Source organism: Pelophylax lessonae (assembly GCF_965119305.1).
Source record: "Pelophylax lessonae genome assembly, chromosome: 1".
NCBI lineage: Eukaryota > Metazoa > Chordata > Amphibia > Anura > Ranidae > Pelophylax > Pelophylax lessonae.
This window is the reverse complement of record NC_138768.1, coordinates 123,966,672-123,986,412: the sequence shown is the minus strand read 5'-3', so window position 1 is coordinate 123,986,412 and position 19,741 is coordinate 123,966,672. Positions and strand designations below refer to the sequence as shown.

At 45.4% G+C, this 19,741-nt stretch overlaps 1 protein-coding gene across 1 annotated transcript in view; it reads left to right on the top strand.

Moving 5' to 3' along the window:
- The window catches only part of JMY (junction mediating and regulatory protein, p53 cofactor), a 179,537-nt gene that overhangs the window by 97,144 nt on the left and 62,652 nt on the right, over nt 1-19,741 (top strand). The window contains exons 3-4 of the mRNA XM_082243203.1: nt 15,066-15,216; nt 16,053-16,222. Of these exons, the coding sequence (XP_082099329.1) occupies nt 15,066-15,216; nt 16,053-16,222 (321 nt within the window). The remainder of the gene's footprint in view (nt 1-15,065; nt 15,217-16,052; nt 16,223-19,741) is intronic.

The following is a 19,741-nucleotide window of genomic DNA, read 5'->3' as shown; positions in this document are numbered from 1 at the left end:
GCACACTGGCCATTGGCCTCCTATGCATGAGACTAGCATTTTTGTGCAGGATGAAGGCACAGTTGTACCATCCAGCCAAAATCTGAAAGGCTGAAGGCTGCTGCAGCTTGGTGGGTGTACTGAGTGGTACTAACATTTAGGGCTGTATGTCCCCAGGGAGGAATGCTTGAAACACAAGAAGTTACAGGTTTTCAGTTTGAGAAATTGAGGAAATGTCAATGGACTACAGGTGCAGAAATCACTGCACTTGTGTTCAGTTGATCACTACAAGTCCGTCTGCAGTGGTGGTGGTTTTACCGTGTTCAGCCCTAAATATGGATATAACCTAAAGCATGGTGGGTTTACCCTTTAGGGCCCTTTCACACGGGCGTTCCGTATGTCCGCAAATCATCCTATTTCTTGCGGATGATATTCGGACATAATGTAAGTCAATGGGATTGCGGATGTCAGCGGATGACCATCCGCTGACATCCGATTTTCTTCCTTTCAGTTCTGTTCCGTTTTTTGGAACGGAACAGAACCCTATTTTTCCTCCGTTCAAAAAACGGAAAGGAAGGAAAATCGGATGTCAGCGGTGTCATCCGCTGACATCCGCAATGCCCATAGACTTGCATTATGTCCGCATATCATCCGCAAACGGATGGGATGATATGCGGACATACGGAGTGGATGACACAAATGTCGTCCGCTCCGTGGAAAAAAATAAAAGTCCTGCAGCGGCGGGCAAAACACCGGAGCGTGTGAAAGAGGCCTTAATCTCTTGCTTTTCCTTGATTTTTTTCTAATTAATAATTAGTTAAAAAATATTATAGTATTATAATAATATAAGTGGAAAAAAATTCTGGATTTCTGCTGCCTTCCTTTTGTATCTAGTAGATTATGTTGCACTTATACCTCTATGATGGTGTTGTCTTTGTTACATTTTGTTTTATTTTCGCTGGAGGAATGTGTACTGTGGATGTTCCATATGTGGTCTGTGGTTTCTATTCTTTGTTTCAATAAAACTTTTAATATTTGAAAAAATAAAGTTCTGGATTGTCTTTATCTACGTGACAAGCGAGATGCTTATTTGTAAATTTGATTAACGCTTACAATATATGTATATGAAAAAAACTGTAGGAGAATCAGAACACCAAAAAAAATATGATACGTAATATGTAATTTTGTGGCTTAAAAATTCAACAAATAAACAAATCTTCCTAATAACGGCTTAGTCATCAGGCCCATGAAACTTGACAAATCATCCTGTGCAGACGCTCCACCGGATCCATAATGGATTGTTTGCCACCACCTTAGTGGTCCTTGAGGTCCGAGCACCATAGGAAAAAAAGCTGGAAAGACTTGAGGGAGGAGCAGCTTCTTGTGAGAAATCTTTGACATAGAGGAGTGGATAGGTTTGACCCTATTTAAATCATTCTCTCCGTCATTCTGGGCTGAGAAAGAGCTCAGCTGTTGTTTTTTTTGTTTTTTTGTTTTTCTGCCACCCAAAAAGTGTAATTAATAATGCTGTCATTTTCTGTGCTGCTTCTTCCCGCTCACTGATCTTGTCAGTTCATGTTGCTGGACAATCTCCATGATGTCATTCCCTGTGCATTTGGTGGCTTTCCATAAAGCTTCAAAATTCTGTTCTCTTAACAGTTACAGCATTTCTTTTGAATTTGTCTGATCTTCACATGTAATACTCTGGAATAATTTTCTAAGGCAGTTTTGCTTTTGTATCCCAAAGCCAAGCATATTCATATTTATGCAAATTGGTAAGGTTATATATAGCTTTAATTTGCACATGTAAACACAGCTGCTAACGTGCACTGAAGCAGTTGGTAATCTGGATAGGTTGCATTATGTCTTTTGGCTGTGATCACTGCCAAAGCATAAAAAGAAAAAACATATATATACAAAAGTTTTAGGCAGGTGTGAAAAAAATAATTTCTCTTTCATTTATTGATGGACGCAGCTTCAGATCTTCTTGACCCTTGGGTTTATACTGCCCTCTACAGGAGTAGGGCACTAGGCAGAAAAAAGTTTTTGACTATGCCTATAGGGCAGTCCCAAGGGGGTATTCTCCCATTTCCTGCTATAGGTCTTTTAGTTTTTTTTTTTCTGCCTAGTCAGGAGTAAGGACCTAGTTCCTTGCTGGGATCTCTGGTCCTAGAATTTTTTCCTTTTTTTAAACTGAATTTTTTTTCATCTTTTATTATTTTCGGTTCTGTGAGAACTACAATTAACTGCCAGACTGGGTGACAGACTGGATACCCTAGATCAGGGGTATCAAACTGGCGGCCTTCCAGCTGTTGCTGAACTACAAGTCCCATCATGCCTCTGCTTGTGGGAGTCATGCTTGTAACTGTCAGCCTTGCAATGCCTCATGGGAGTTGTAGTTCCGCCAACAGCTGGAGGGCTGCCAGTTTGACACCTGTGTCCTAGATTCTTACGGTCTTCCCAGTCTGGCCAGTAAGCGCGACCCGACCTTAGCTCCGCGCCAGGTTGGCTGCGACACTGGACGTGGGCTGGCCGAGTTAAACTCCTCGCAAGGACGCATAGCCCTGGTCAAGACCTGAGTCGCAGCGTACCTCTGGCCCACAGCACCCCCATTCCAAGATGGTGCAGTGGTCTGCCTGGAACTATGTCCGTTGGTCCCAAGGTGTGGTGAGTAGTGTCCCCCCTCCCTTCTGTGTGTTTTTTTGGGGTAGACGTGGGCCCCTCCCTCAAACCCCCGAGTGCCCTTCCTTCCCTCATGTCGCTCCCCCTCACTATCGGGGTCCCTCTGCGGACCAGCCCCCAGTCACCCATGCCTAGCTTCCACCTGGGGCGGCCATGCCTGTTTTTACTGTTTGGGGCTGTCGAGCCAGTTCTGGGGGCCTGGGGTGAGGGGGTGTGCCGCAGACTGCACAAAACGCGTTTTTTAGGGGGGATGGTCCTGGTGGGGGTCCCTAACGGCTTTCCTCCTTTCCAAGTGTACCTGGGGGCCCCAGGAGCCATGTGTAGCCGCCATTTTGCAGTGGATAACTGCATGTATAATCGGCGGCCATGTTTGCATAGTCCGGGGGCCATTTTCTTGTTTCCCTTTTCTATCAAACGGCGGCCATGTTTTTGAAGCCAATGGAGTGGTGAATCAGTGGTGGGCCTCTTGTGTTAGTTCCTGTACTTCCTCTTTCCCTTTCATCATCGCACGGCGTGCAACCTGGCTCTCTGGCTATGCATCTGAGGAGGGGGTGGTAAGTCCCTGTGGGTGCTAAACGGTTCCCTCTTTCTGTTGTGGGTATTTGGTGCACTACGACTTGTGGTGCTGCTGGTGCAGTGGTGGGGGGAATTTTTAGGAGCAATTTTTACACTGTTTGCTGGCAGTCCCCAGGTTAACCATGGAGTCCTTGGAGCATGTGTCACCACCTGACCCCCTTGCAGAGGCTGCGGGGCCCGCAGGGTCCCAGTCCGCCTTGTCTGCTATGACGACAGTCCTGCAGTCCCTGGTGTCCAAAGAAGATATGGCCCCCCCAAAATAGGACGAGCAAAAAGCGTCCTCCGCCTTCACCTGCATCCTCTGTCCCCTCCAGATTCTGAGGTTGGTTTGGCCACCGTGGACGCAAGTCACCATACTGGGTCTGCATCCAAACAGCCTGAGTGCTCTGATTGTAAGGATGATTACTCTTCCACTACAGCCGCGCATTGAAAAGCGCTAGTGGATGCGCTGATTGTATCAGTGCAGAAACTTTGAAATTGGAGGAAGTAGCTACTGCTGCGTCGGTGCAATTTGGTACCCGCAGAGCCTGCAAAGTGGCAAAGGTGTTTCCCTTTCCCGCCTATTTTGACAACATTGTCACGAGTCAGTGGGGTTCCCTCAAACCAGGGCTTGACAAATTTTCCTGAAATCTAGGAGCCAGCTAAAAAAGTTAGGAGCCAGTTTTTTTTTTTTTAAACTAAAAACCAAGCTTTATTTAATAAAACGGATACTAAATTTACACATAAATACGACTAGAACCCCACTCTCCTCTAGCGCAATTGGATGAAAACATACTGTCTGTCTCTTTCCATCCGATGCCATCTGATCCGATCCACGGGATGGATAGAAAATAGAACTACCATCCGTCTGCTTTTGGAGGACAGGATCCGATGGCGGCAGATTACTGCTCCATAGAGGAGAATGAGGGTCCGATCACGTCTGCCTGAAAAACGGACAGGCGGACCTGATCAGACAGCCCGTGTGAAAGGGGCCTTCGGCTGTGGCATGACGATGAGGAAAAGAAAAGATATATATTATTATTTTTTTTAATAATTGGAAAAAAATATATATTTTTTTTTTTAATAATTAAAAAGAAAAAAAATATTATTTAGTTTTTACATTTAAAAAAATAAATTAAATTAATAATAAACACACACACAAAGGTAACTAACTGGACAGGGAGATGGTAATGCATTGTGAACAATCAGGCAGTGGAAACAGTAATTAAAAGTCATTACTCCCGGCCACCACAAGAGGGCGCCAGTTCCCCATTGGAAGCCTCTCATCTCAAGTAGGCCGAAAAGCCGGGGCCTCAATTTTCGGACGGCCCGGAAGTCCGTGCACTCCGTGCGCGGAAGTCCGTGCAAAAGGGACAGGACACCTTCTGCAGGGCACCCCAGGCGCCAGGTTGCTAATTCTAGTCGCAAATGCGACCTGGCGCCCGGGTTTTGTCAAGGCCTGCCCTCAAACGCACTCTTGGGGTCCCTAAATGTTTCACTAAAAGGTATCCTTTTGAAGAGTCCCTGTTCAAGAAATTGACAGTACCACCTATGGTGGACTCGCAGGGTTCCAGGTATAATAAAGCCACCCTTCTCCCGGTGGAGGACTCTCCGTCCTTTAACCCCCTCCCATCCGTGCTACAGCCTATATACGGCTGCAGCGCGGACTCAAATTTTCGGGAGGCCGTTTTTAAACCTCCAGTGACACGCCCCCCCGCGCGCTCCCGCGAGCGCGCATCGGGGAGAATCTGTGTCGGCCGTGTCCCTTGGACACGGCCGATCACAGATCGTGGTGAATGGCCAATCACAGCGGCCATTCACCACGTGATCAAGCCGTCCAATGAGAGATGATCTCATATGTAAACATATGAGATCATCTCTCATCGCCGGCGCTCCTTCCTCACACAGACACTGCAGTGTGAGGAAGGAGGGGGAGCCGACAGCCGCTGGGGACACAGACAAATGTAATCAGGGCACTGATCACCAGTGCCCTGATTACTGAAGGTAAAAAAAACACACACATTGCCCCCCCATCAGTGCCCCCATCAATGCCCACAATCAGTGCCCATAGTGCTGCCAGTCAGTGCCCATCAGTGCCTGCTCATCTAGGCACTGATGAGCACTGATGGTGCTGCCCATCAGTGCTCATCAGTGCCACCCATCAGTGCTCATCAGTGCCACCCGTCAGTGCCCATCAGTGCCATCCGCCAGTGCCCATCAGTGCCGCCCGTCAGTGCCACCTCTCAGTGCCCAGCAGTGCCACCTCTCAGTGCCCATCAGTGCCGCCTATCAGTGCTCATCAGTGCAGCATATTAGTACCTCCTCATCAGTGGCCATAAGTGCCACCTCATCAGTGGCCATAAGTGCAGCCTATCAGTGCCCATCAGTGCCGCCTCATCAGCGCACATCAGTGAGGGAGAAAAATTTATTTTCAAAATTTACTCGCAGAAAATAAGAAACTTTTTTTTTTTTTTTTTTCAAAATTTTCTGTCTTTTTTCTTTTTTTTTTTTTTGTAAAAAATAAAAAACCCAGAGATGATTAAATACCACCAAAAGAAAGCTCTGTTTGTGTGAAAAAAAAATGATAAAAATTTCATATGGGTACAGTGTAGCATGACCGCGCAATTGTCATTCAAAGTGTGACAGCGCTGAAAGCTAAAAATTGGCCTGGATGGGAAGGATGTTTAAGTGCACGGTAGGCAAGTGGTTAAGGACCCTTTTGACAAGAGTGCTGAATCTCTGGTCCGATACCTTTTTACCATGGCCGGTTCCATTCTGTGGTCGGTTTTTGCCACACCATTGATTTCCCAGACCTTAACGGAATGGGCTAAGCTCCTGCGCCAGGATTTGGAAAGAGGACAACCTCCTGCTGACCTGGCGAAGCTGGCGGACCATTTGGTTCAGGGGTTGCAGTATATCTACGATGCCTCTCTGGATGCAACCCCCCCCCCCTTAGCCTGTATGGTGTCCATGACAGCGGTGACTCTTCCCCGCATGATATGGCTGAAATACTGGTTTGCAGACCAGGCTTTCAAGAAAGTATTAAAAGTACATGAGGAAGGCAGCACATGAACCACACCGGGAACTTGTTTTTGTAATCACAGCCCCGCCCCTTCCCCTATCTGTAAATTTTCCTGTTGCCATGCCTTTCCATTACTTGATAAAGCGCATGGCGCGAAACATGTAGTCATGGCAACCATATAGCTTGTGTTCCACCCTGGTTCCTGGTGTTTCCCCGCAAGTGGCGCCTGTCCGGCTGATGTCACCGCTCCGGAACTACAGCGGAGACCTTTCCTTCTCGTGTCGGCTAGTTTCTGGCTTTGCGCACACACCACTCAGTGGTCCTGGGAGACTGACCTCCTCGCACTCGTGTTGCTTGCTGCCAGGTGCCCTTGTCCACTCCAGCCCAGGGGGATGTAAGCATTTTATGTACTTTGTTTTCCGGTTATCAATACCCATAAACTGTTAACCCTTTCTATACTGGATGTTCACCTGACTCCTTTATCCATTGCATCCCGGTGTTGTTCATGCGCTGCCTTCCTCATGTACTTTTGTCTGTATCAGAACCCTTCCTATGCTTCTTGGCTAGCAGCAGAACAACCGCTGGGGAGCCTCACAGGCTTACTACTTTCCCTCTACTCTACAGGCATCCCAGGAGCGCCTGGTTTGTGATTAATGCTTTGACTTCCAAGAAAGTATTGACTGATCTCCCTTTTTGGAGGAGCTTGTTTAGAGCTTCCATGGAAAGAGTATTCTGCTTCCACAGACTACCAGGAGCAAAGAGTCTCGTCACAAACGCGGTCTTTATTCTCGGCCCATAAGCGGTCCTTTCATCCCTCGGGATCTGCAGAGGGTTCCATTAGGCCCTGGCCTGGTAAGTCGAGAGCAGGCTCCTCCAGGACCGCAGACAAGCCCACTTCTGCCTGAAGGGGCGCCCTCACCTGTATCTGGGGTGTGGGGACGTCTTTGCTTCTTTCCGGATCCGTGGACCTCCGGCAAGGTTCTTCCCTTCCCACCTGCGTTTGGCCCCATATCGCCTACAAGGTCTTCTTGGGGAGGTACAGGATCTGTTTTCACAAGGGGTCATTGTACCGGTTCCAGAATCTGAACGGTGTCAGAGGTTTTATTCAAACCTATTTACTGTTCGAAGGAAGGAAGACAAGGTCCGTCCAATTCTGGTCCTCAAGGCCTTGAAGCGCTTTGTGCGGGTTCAAAAATATTAAATGGAGTCCATTCGCACGCTATTGGCATCCCTTCATCAGGGGGATTTCCTGGCCTCTATCATTATCAAGGACGCTTACCTTCATATCCCCATATATGTCGGGCATCAGTGTTTCCGACGTGGAGCACTTTCAATTCTAGGCGTTACCCTTTGGTCTCGCCTCAGCTCCTTTGGGTGTTCACGAAAGTTTTGGCCCCGGTGTTAGCATTGCTAGGACAGGAAGGGATTGGGGTACTGGGGTACTTGGATGACCTCCCTGTGTGAGCAAAGTCTCCAAATGCCTTAAAAGACAGTCTGGACACTTTGGTGCGAACTCTGAAAGAGTTCAGATGGAAACAAAATTTCCAAAAATCTGTTCAGGTCCCGTCCACCAAGCTGGACTATCTGGGCCTGACCCTGGACAAGGCCTCAGCCCGGGTGTTTCTTACGGAGATGAAACTTGAGAAGTTGCAGGATGCATAACGGCTCCTGTTGCCCAGCGGTCATCTCGCTGGGCTTGATGGTCTTCACCTTCGAGGCGGTTCCCTTTGTTCAGTTCCATACCAGATCTCTGCAAAAGGAGATCCTTGCCAAATGGAACAAGAACCCACAGTCTCTAGACAATCTGATCCTTTTGAGCCGGGGTACGAGGGATCCCCAATCTGGTGGCTCTGCTCTCTGGCGCTTCGAAAGGGAAAATTCTTTCTCCCCTATACTGGATGATGATCACCACAGGATGCCAGCCTGTCTGGATGGGGAGGTGTCTTGGGCACGGATTGTGCTCAGCGGGTTTGAACTCTGAAGGAGTCCAGCCTGCCGATCAACATCCTGAAAATTCAGGCGACCAGGCTTTGCCTGACCCAATGGATGGTTCGTCTGCAGAGGTGCCCAGTGAGGATTCAATCGGAATATGCCACGGCCGTGGCATATGTCAATCATCAAGGAGGCACCAAAAGTGTCCTAGCGGCCCCTGAAGTAGCCAGCATTCTAAGGTGGGCAGAACGGTTCATTCCAGCCATCTCTGCTGTGCATATTCCAGGGGTGGAAAATTGGCAGGCAGACTTCCTCAGTCGGCAGACGTTGGTTTAGGGAGAATGGTCTCTCCACCAGGAGGTGTTTCACTGACTGTGTCCCCGGCGGGGGACTCCCGATGTGGACTTGTTGGCCTCTCGTCTCAAGGTGCAGAGGTTCGTTGCAAGGTCTCGGGATCCTCTGGCCGAAGCCGCTGACGCTCTGGTAGCTCCTTGGGGCCAGTATTGTCTGATTTACGCATCCCCCCCCCACCCCGGTAACTGTTCTGCCAAGACTCCTGCAAAGAATCGAGGCAGAAGGAATTCCAGTCATCCTAGTGGCTCTGGACTGGTCTCGCAGGTCTTGGTATGCAGACCATGTCCCTTGGAGAATTCCTCTCAGAAAAGATCTGTTCGCTCAAGGACAGATTTTCCACCCTGCTTTACCGTCCCTGGCTTTAACGGCTTGGCTGGGGAAAGTCAGGTGTCTGAATCAGTGATTCCTACGCTGTTAAAAAGCTAGAAAATCTACTTCTAGGAAGATTTATCATCTAGTCTGGAAGGCGGACATTGCTTGGTGTCAGTCTCAGGGTGTCTCATGTTTTGGAGTTTCTCTAAAGAGGTATAGAACAGTGTTTGGCTTTGGGTACCATCAAAGGCCAGATTTCGGCACTGGCGATTTTTCTTTCAGCGCCCCTTGGCCACAAATTCCTTGGTTCACACCTTTGTTCAGGGGGTCTGCCACCTGGCTCCCCCGGTGAGATCTTCGTTACCTCCGTGGGACCTCAAATTGGTCCTGTCGGTTCTTCAGGAACCACCTTTTGAAAATATTCGTGAGATTTCTTTGCTTACACAGAAGGTAGCTTTCTTGGTGGCTATTACTTCTGCACGCAGGGTGTCTGAGTTGGCTGTGTTGTCTTGTCGTTCATCCTATCTGGTGGTTCACAGAGACAAAGTGGTGCTTTTGTCCCTGCCAGTCGTTCCTTCCTAAAGTTGTCTCTGGTTTCCATTTAAATGAAGACATTGGGTTGCCTGCCTTGTGTCCTAAGCCTAAGCATCCTAAAGAGAGAGTAACTTACATTCTTTGGATGTGGTTTGGGCAATCGGGGTGTACCTGGCGGCGACTGGGCCTTTCCGAAAATCGTATCCTCTTTGTCTTACAGATAGACCCCGTAAGGGGCTGGCCGCGTCTGCTGCAACCATTTCCAGATGGATCAGACAGACGGTGGTGCAGGCCTATTCCATTAAGGGTCAGGATCCTCCCTGTTAAGGCGCATTCTACAAGGGCACTTAGTGCCTCTTGGGCCTTCCGTTATCAGGCGTCAGTAGTGCAGGTTTGCAAGGCGGCCACCTGTTCATCCGTGCACACTTTCAAAAAATTTTATAAGGTGGATGTGTTGGCATCTGTGGATGCTTCTTTTGGCCGCAAGGTTTTGCAGGCCGCTGTTGGGAGAGGACTAGTCCTCTTTGAGGGTGTTTTTTTTTTTTTTTTTTGTCAGGTGAGCTCCAGTTGTTCCTGGATGAGCTCCTGTTTTATCTGGTTGGGTATGTTTAGCCTTTGGGAAGTGTGTTTTCTTGCTGTGTTCTTTCCACTCCTCATGTTGACACAGCTTTGGGACGTCCCAAGGGTCAAAAAGATTTTGGAGCTGTGTCTGTCAATGAACGAAAGAGAACTGGATTTTTGTCTTATCGTAAAATCCTTTTCTCTGATGTTCATTGACGGACACAGCACCCACCCCTCTGTGAGTGGGGTTATGTATACTTCTAACACTGCTCGTTACAAAATGGGAAGTCCTATAGCAGGAAGTGGAAGTATACCCCCTGGGACTACTCTATAGGTGTAGTCCATTCCTTTTCCGCCTAGTCCTACTCCTATGTAGAGCAGCATAACCCAAGGGTCAAAGAAGATATCAAGCTGTGTCTGCCAATGAACACCAGTAAGCATTATTTTAGGTTTAAATTTAAATATTGGTTTGCTACTTCAATGTATTTATTTTATAGAGACTAACATTTTAGTATTTTATTGTTTTGTAGTTATTTTGTTTATTGCGTAATTGTGGATCAGGAGTGTGGCGCTGCCAGTTTGTTCTTACCACTCAATAAATATCTTTCAAAGGTGTCAAAGTGCGAAAAATTAAAAGGTGGTGAATGAATGTGCAATATGTATCCAATTGAAAGGTAAAAATTAATGTAAATACGTAAATTAATTAAATCGCAAGTGACTTGGATATAAAGTGCCAAAGTGCAACAATCTTATGTTGTGTACCTAATAATAGTAATATATAATTAATAAGCTCAAGTGATATAAGTAGATTAAAGGTCGGTGCCTATCTTTAGAACGTGATGCCGGGTATACAAAAGTAATATCCAACGATGTGCAAAATGGGAATGGTGGAAGTCAAATAAATTATATGATAACACAACTGATCATAAATTAATAACACAAGGATAAGAAATGAATCAGTAGTGGCATGTGATAAAATAGATTTGAGTGGTTATAGGGTAATTCTAACTCCAAGTGTACTATATGAGTACTAAAAATGTCAGCAGGGAATTATATATGAACCTCACAGTAGGTATATGAAATATAAATACTTAGAACCACCATAAATAAATATAGCAGCAATTCCAGAACCTCACATCAATAAATAGTCCATAAATAATTCAATAATAAATAGTCCATAGAAAAATAGTGCAATAAAAATCTTCAGGAAAAAAGGTGACTTCAGTGCAGGTGCTAAATATTCCTGTAAAGGTGCCAGAACTCAGGTGATCACTCCGTGCTCCCCGCACCCCCTGGACCGCACTCACCAGAGTTAATCACCCCTACAGGGGTACCGAGCCTTAGGTAGGTAATTTCCTGGGTCCCCCTCTGGTCTCCCTGGATGGTCCTATGGACACGAGTGCTATCCGGTAACTTGCCCGAATCCTCGTCACACTATCCTTAAAGTTGGGTATTATCCACGGGTATGTATGGGGAATAAAGGGCTCACATAGGGTAGTACCGTCTAGTAATTGTTTATTAAATCAATGAAATGGTACTCGCAAACAAGCAGGATAAAATCGGCAGGTAAACAATGTGGCGATCGCGCACTTCCGGGACGCTGTGCGTTCCACAGACCGGATGTGCGTGTCAGCCAGGCGGATGTGACGCGATGATGCTCTACGCGTTTCGTCAGAGTGACTCGTTTCGTCAGAGTGACGTCTTCAGGACGTCTTCAGCACATCGTTGGATATTACTTTTGTATACCCGGCATCACGTTCTAAACATAGGCACCTACCTTTTAATCTACTTATATCACTTGAGCTTATTAATTATATATTACTACATTACTTTAATCTACTTATATCACTTGAGCTTATTAATTATATATTACTATTATTAGGTACACAACATAAGATTGTTGCACTTTGGCTTTTGGATATAAAGTCACTTGCGATTTTATTAATTTACGTATTTACATTAATTTTTACCTTTCAATTGGATACATATTGCACATTCATTCACCACCTTTTAATTTTTCGCTCTTTGACACCTTTGAAAGATATTTATTGAGTGGTAAGAACAAACTGGCAGCGCCACACTCCTTCCCATATTGAACCCTAATTTTTCTATATATCTTCGGAATATAGTTTGAAGGGGGCTGCAGCCAATATCTACCAACCAACTTGATATATCCTAAGCGCGGATTTTCCCACATACGTAATTGTGGATCAGATTGGTAAAGCGGAACTACACTGCATCCAAGCACTACAAACCAAAAATGCTATTTTAATTAATTTTTATTATTCAAAACATACTCCCCCCATCCATCCATCCATGTCTCCATGCTTTATTTTGCTGAGAAACCACTTTGAAAAACAACCCTAGCATTTCTGGCCGTGGCCATCTTGAGTAAGGGCAGATGATTCATGTTGAATTTATTTCCTGGAATCCATCTGACCTTAGCTCAGGCATGCAGACAGGAGGGTGTGATTAGCTGAGAAAACCCTTCGTGAAGACTCCTGGAATGTATGACATATTTTGCCTAGGCCTGGATAACCAGAAAGTAACTGAAAAATTGTAAAAACAGTTTTTAACCAGTAAATATAATTTTCTTTCTAATCTATTTCTTAATGCTAGCAGCATATGGATTAAAAATAGTCAATGCTGATTGAGAGGCCGAAGAGTCACTTTAATGTAATAGTCGAGACAAAAGTAATGTAAATGTAATGGTTAATAGAGTTCAGGAAGAGAGGAGTAAGAAGGAATTGGGGGCCTGTTTTCAGCAGAATGCAGTTCAGGAAACCTTTGTTTCGTGCACGTTGCCCCGCACCACGTTCAAATAACATTGGATGTGTGATCTGCTGCGAGTGTCAATATAATCCTAAGGACACTCATGATGCAGACCGCAAACGCAGTGTGTTTTGGCCTGCACCAGATCTAGTGCAGGGTGTTTTTGAAAAGTAGTTAATGCACTACTATTTTGTGTGATTTCACCAGCAGTGTAGGGTGGTCTCAGGCATAGATTAACACAGCATGTTATTACAAAGTGAAATATGGGTTTGAATCATCAGTGTTCTAGTTGAGCGTTGAAGTCTTTTAGTACAGTAAGCACTATGGGCTCTTTCTACCATTTTTATTTTGAGTGGATGGTCCAATTTGGGAGATAGTTTAACCTCTGTGGGAATGACGGATTATGTTAACCTGGGCAGACTGTCACGATGAACCCCTGGTGAGTAAAAGTGATATTTGGACCTACAAACCATTAAAGTAGAACTATAGGCAAAACTTTTTCTTTTTTTTTCATTGTGGATAACGTAAGGGAAGGTTATAACCCATAAGATTTTTTTTTTTTCTTTTGCCATCTGTGTCCCATTGAAAAGCTTTCCCTACACTTCCTGTCCCATAGCCAAATAGGAAGTTAGAGGAAATCCCTGAAAACAAAGGGAATTCCTTGGGGACTCCCAGTTCGCCTTTGACTTTCATAATGGTAAAAAGGCCAAATAGAGAGGGTGAATCTCCCTAACGGGGGCACAAACAGCAATAAAAGTTGACAAGCAATCTAATCCTTATCCCTCAATCTAAAACTTAAAAAAAGTTTTGCCTTTGGTTATACTTTAATTCCAAATAACAAGGTGAAAGCACAACTGGTGTTTTTAGAGAGTGCAGTTTTATCACGGTGGAGCACAGCGGTGACTTTTCAGTTTTTGGAGGAGTGGTACACTAAATTGAAGTGTGTATTACACAGAAGAGAAGATTGTGTTTGGGATACTGGATTTGCACAGCTTATTTTTGGAATGTGGATACTTATTAAGGACTATATGTATATACATTATATTGAGCACATGATTTGTAATTTTTTATGTTAAAAAGTGCCTCACTTACTATTTTTCATTGTAATTTACTTTTTTTGGCTGGACTATCAGTGCAGCCTATTGGTTTTTCGATATTGGAGTAGGTGCAGCACAGGAGAATATTGATAGAATTTTCCATACTGTGTAATAGATGTAGGGAAGCACTGGGCATATTGGAGACTGAAAAAACTAAGGAAAGAAGGAAGTTGTAAAAGCAGAGCTCCACCTATAAGTGGAAGTTATACTTTAAGGCCTCCTCCCCAGCTCCTGTTTGTGAAATGGAGCTTTTGGGGGGGAGCAGGTACCCAATTTTGACCATTTCTCATTTTTGCTCCAGTCGCTTTCGGCGATTGGAAGCGGAAGTTCTCCTGAGACCTCTCCCCTCCCTCCCAAAGGCTTCTGGGATACTTAACCGGTCCCAGAATTCTTCGTGAGCAGTCGCAGAACGCAGAGCCGTTCGCGCATGTGCACTGGGCACCTGGCTGTGAAGCCGCAAGCTGTCACAGCTATGTGCCCTTAGTGAAGATGCCGGCTAGGGAGAACACTACTGGGGTAAGCACACTGTTGGATTGTGGGACAGGGGAGTGGCTCTTTATTAAGTTAGCAGCAGCAGTTAGTTACAGTTTTTGTAGCTTCTTACTTTTAATTTTTTACTTCAGAGACTGGAGCTCTGATTTATTTAGGGTTAGTTAAAAAAAAAATTAGCCAGCCATAGATGGATCGAATTTTGGCTGGCTTAGCAGGGACCTGAGCGATCCATCGATCAACTTCAGTACAGCCAGCCTGCCTGATTTTTTTTGCATGCAGTTTGTCTGCGATTATGGGTTTGCAGTATGCAAGTATATATTTATAACACACAAGAGGAGCAAAGGGGAGGCAAGATCAAATGGTTGTGGGATGGTGAGCAATATAGGGAGCAGAAGTGAGCTGTTCTAGGATAGAATTATATGCAGCCAATTTGTTTTGAATTCATCTTTTTTCAGCCCCTTCTCTGCATTAAATAGACTGTGTTCAGTTAAAATTAATTTGCCCTATATCAACACAATATATTAGTTGAACTGTTTCTCATTTGGTAAATTACAGATTGTTGTACTGAGCACTAAATATCTGAACTTTGCATGCAACTGTAAAAATGGAAGCATGTGGTTAACAGATCAGTTCACAATGAGCCATAATCATTGGTCACGATGCTGTAAATGAGCAAAGAAGTTATTTCTGTGCTGAGTTTATTGCTGACTGCTTACTCTCTACATCCTAGCAATTTTCAACTGTTTAATTCCAATATGTGCTTTGATTTACAGATTTCCTTAGAGAATGATTATTTGGGCCCTAGAAGAATTGAGAGCCTGAAGAAAGAAGATGCGGACTGGCAAAAGAAGGCTCACATGGCCGTACTTTCTATTCAGGACCTAACGGTTAAATATTTTGAAATCACAGCAAAGGCCCAAAAGGGTAACCAGCTACTATTTTCTTTCTGTTGTCTAGTTTGTATTCTGATTTCTGCACTTTCATGACTTCTACACGCAGATATGCATCCACATTTGCCAGGTTCTAATAACCCAGATGCTTGAGGCTCCAACTTTCCCATTTTCATTTCTTTTGCCCCTCCTATTTATTACGATAATCTGTCTTGTTTCTGGTTGTATTCCCAAAAATATATATAAATATATTATTTGGGACAGAACATATATGATGAGCCAGTTTAAAGTCTACTTGCCATGTAACTTTAATTACTGTATACAGGTTGCGTTCAGAATAAACCTGAAGCCAAGAAATCGTTTAGTAGCACTAAAACTCAGAACTAGGGTAAAAAATGTGACTAAGGCCCTTTTCACTTCACACGGACGGACCAATCGAACATCTATTGCCTCTTTGGAGCGGAGGATGTCATCGGACATGTGTGCGTAGACAACCGCCGGCATCCGATCCTATCCTGTTTGCTAAAAACGGGATCTGTTCCCCATCCATTCATCGGATCGGAGGACAGTTGGATGGAAATACAGTCAGTCTGCTTCCATCCGACAGCCCATAAAAGAAAGTGGGCTGTGTCCCCTGATGCAGAGTGGACAAGGACCTGTCATCCGCCTAACAAAACTGCAACTGCCACATTCATTTGTATCCTCGATGATAAATGGTTGAGACTTTTTTTTTTTATCATCTTTCAATACTAGGGTAATCAGAGATAATTTCAAACTGTGATTTCCTGATTCAATTGCTTTTATTATTTGTGCTCTATAAATTGGTTTAGGTAGATAATTATTGTATATAATACTTCTTTGTGATTAAAGCTGTGTATGACCGCATGAAAGCTGACCAAAAGAAGTTCGGGAAGACAGCTTGGGCAGCTGCTGTGGAGCGCATGGAAAAGATTCAGTATGGGGTTTCCAAGGAGACTTTACAACTGATGAGAGCAAAAGAAATTTGTCTAGAACAAAAGAAACATGCACTGAAAGAAGAGGTAATGTTTCTTGTGTTAGTACATTTTCATAACCATGCCAGTATCTTCATTTTTTTTTTAAATTAAGATTTGACATACTCATTTTTTAAATAATATTTAAGATATATATTTTAGGGACACTAATTTTTCTTACACAGTTGACCATTTTTCTTCTTGGTAATAGGTTTGAAACAAAGCTTCGACTTGTCGAAAATAAGAAACTTTAATAAAAGGTTTTTGGCTCAATTCATAGGATAACACACCAGGATAAGGATACTTCTTTGTCAAAAAGTGAAATTTCTCTGTCGCTCATTGACAGACGCAGGACTGATATTTTGATATCCGTAGGGTTATACTGCCCCCTACAGGAGCAGGACACTAGGCAGGAAAAAAGTTCTGGCCACACCTATGGGCAGTCCCAGGGGGTATATCCTCTCTCTCCCTGCATAGGATGTCAGTTATGTACAGGGGCTCTGGTCCCTGGAAGAATCCAGGTGGCCGATAAATGTGTTGGAACTGAGAGCGATCAGGTTTTGCCTGGTTCACTGGATCGAGCATCTTCGGGGCTACCCGGTTCGGATTCAGTCGGACAATGCCACGGCCGTGGCTTATGTCCATCACCAGGGGGGCACCAAGAGTGTTCTGGCGGCTGTAGAAGTGGCCGGCATTCTTCATTGGGCGGAACGGTTTGTTCCGGCTCTTTCCGCAGTTCACATTCCGGGCATGGAAAATTGGCAGGCAGACTCTCAGCCGTCAGACCTTGGATCAAGGGGAATGGTCTCTTCATCCAGAGGTGTTTCACCAGTTGTGCCTTCATTGGGGCACCCTGGACGTGGATCTGTTGGCATCTCGGCTCAACAGGAAGGTGCAGAGGTTTGCAGCCCGCTCCCGCGATCCTCGGGCGGACGCCGCAGACGCACTGGTTGCTCCGTGGGGGCAGTATCAGCTGTTGTATGCCTTTTAATCCTCTCAAGTTGCTGCCAAAACTTTTTCGCAGGATAGAGGCAGAGGGAATTCCAGTCATCCTTGTGGCTCCGGACTGGCCTCGTCGGGCCTGGTACGCCGACTTGGTCAGGCTGGTCGCGGACGCTCCTTGGCGACTTCCTCTCAGGGAGGATCTGCTGTCTCAGGGACCGATCTTCCATCCTGCTTTACGATCGCTGGCTTTGACGGCTTGTCTGTTGCGAGCCAGGTGCTGAAGGACAGGGGTTTGTCTGTTTGTTATTCCTACTCTGATTAAAGCGAGGAAAGCGACTTCCAGAAAGATCTATCATCGCACATGGAAGTCTTATATCGCGTGGTGTGAGTCCCTCGGGGTTCCTCCACGTTCTCACTCGGTAGCTCGGATATTGGCCTTCCTGCAAAGGGGGGTTGAGCAGAAGCTGGCCTTGAGCACTATCAAGGGTCAGGTTTCACCATTGGCGATCTTCCAGAGGCCACTGGCTACTCATCCAGGGGGTGCGGCACCTGGTTCCTCCGGTGCGCGCGCCCTTGCCGCCCTGGGATCTTAATTTGGTGTTGTCGGTTCTCCAGAAACCTCCCTTTGAAAATATTAGGGAGATTCCCTTGCTTACCTTATCCCAGAAGGTGGCCTATCACCTCTGCACGCAGGGTGTCGGAACTGGCTGCGTTGTCCTGCCGTTCCCCCTATCTGGTGGTTCATAGGGATAAGGTGGTTCTTCGTCCGAATTCATCCTTCCTAAGGTGGTTTCCGACTTTCACTTGAATGAGGATATTGTTACCTTCCATGTGTCCTAAGCCCAGTCATCCTCGGGAGTTTGCGTTGCACTCCTTGGATGTGGTTCGGGCGATCAGGGTGTATTTGGCTACTACTGATTCTTTTCGTAAGGCTGATTCACTTTTTGTGATCACGGATGGCCCTAGAAAGGGGTTGCCTGCGTCTGCCGCGACTATCTCCAGATGGATCAGACAGACAGTGGTGCAGGCTTATTCTATTAAGGGTCGGGTTCCACCGTTCCCTGTTAAGGCGCACTCTACTCGGGCTCTTAGTGCTTCCTGGGCCTTCCGCCATCAGGCGTCGGTGCTTCAGGTTTGCAAGGCGGCTACCTGGTCGTCGGTTCATACCTTTACAAAAGGTTGATGTGCTGGCATCGGCGGATGCCTCTTTTGGCCGCAAGGTTTTGCAGGCCGCTATTTGAGGGGACCTTTGGTCTACCTCGGGGGTTTTGTTTTTTCAGGTGGGTCTCATCTGCTTGGTTCAATGAGTCCTCTGTTCTTCTGGTTGGCTCTGTTTTGGCCTTCTGGATTGGATTTTATTTCTATTATCCCACCCCTCATTTATGGCACTGCTTTGGGACGTCCCTACGGATATCAAGATATCAGTCCTGCGTCTGTCAATGAGCGACAGAGAAAACTGGATTTTCGGCTTACCGTAAAATCCTTTACTCTTAAGCTCATTGACAGACGCAGTACCCGCCCCTCTATTTTGAGTTGGGTTGGTATGAGTCTCTGACACTGCTTTGTTACATAACTGACATCCTATGCAGGGAGAGAGAGGATATACCCCCTGGGACTGCCCATAGGTGTGGCCAGAACTTTTTTCCTGCCTAGTGTCCTACTCCTGTAGGGGGCAGTATAACCCTACAGATATCAAGATATCAGTCCTGCGTCTGTCAATGAGCTTAAGAGAAAAGGATTTTACGGTAAGTCAAAAATCTAGTTTTTTTTTTTTGCTAGTTAGTCTAATAAAAATTCTAAAAATTACAGTTCCATGGCTTAAAAATGAGTGCCTTGAACTTAATTCACACAGAATTTTAATGCCAGCTGTGGGCAGAATCCATGGAACTCCTGCTGGTGGATTCACAGATGGATTCAAAAAGTTGCAATCGCTCAGCCTGTGCAAAGCAATGACAGGCTAACTGTGGCCACAGCTTTCCACAACTTGCATTCAGTAGTGATCATCTGTAACTAATCCTCAGGTAATCATTTCATGATACAGGCTGAGAGGCTGCACTATCAGCATGTGCCAGCTGCAGGAACAAAAGTCCTGTGTGAATGAGACCTTAGACTTGTGTATAGCTTTGTGAATTAGGCCTTTTGTACTCTATGTGGATTCTGAAGTACACGTGTTGAGCCTGTTAAAGCCTCGCACCAGGATTCTCTGAGGCAGTAGTTCTCAACCTTTGTCCTCAAATACCACCAACAGGTCATGTTTTCAGGATTTCCTTCACATTGCACAGATGCTTGAAAAAAGGGGGCAATAGCAGTGGGGCAAATTGGGTTACATGAGGACTGAGGCTGGGAACCACTGCTCTAAGGAATAGATTGAAGCAATTCAAAGAAGGTCAAAATAGCTAAAAATCTGGAGAACTTGGTACTCATTAGGGCTGATGCATGTTTCACTTAGACAACTGCATGCATATATCAGAACACATTGCTGCGTTATACTAAGTAAATACTTGGTGGCTAGTAGGGAAGTATTATAATACAAGACCAAAATAATGCATATATAGTTGTGTGTACTTCTTGGGCATCTTCTCTTTTTGAACACTATTGGGCTACATAGTAAGGCGCACACAC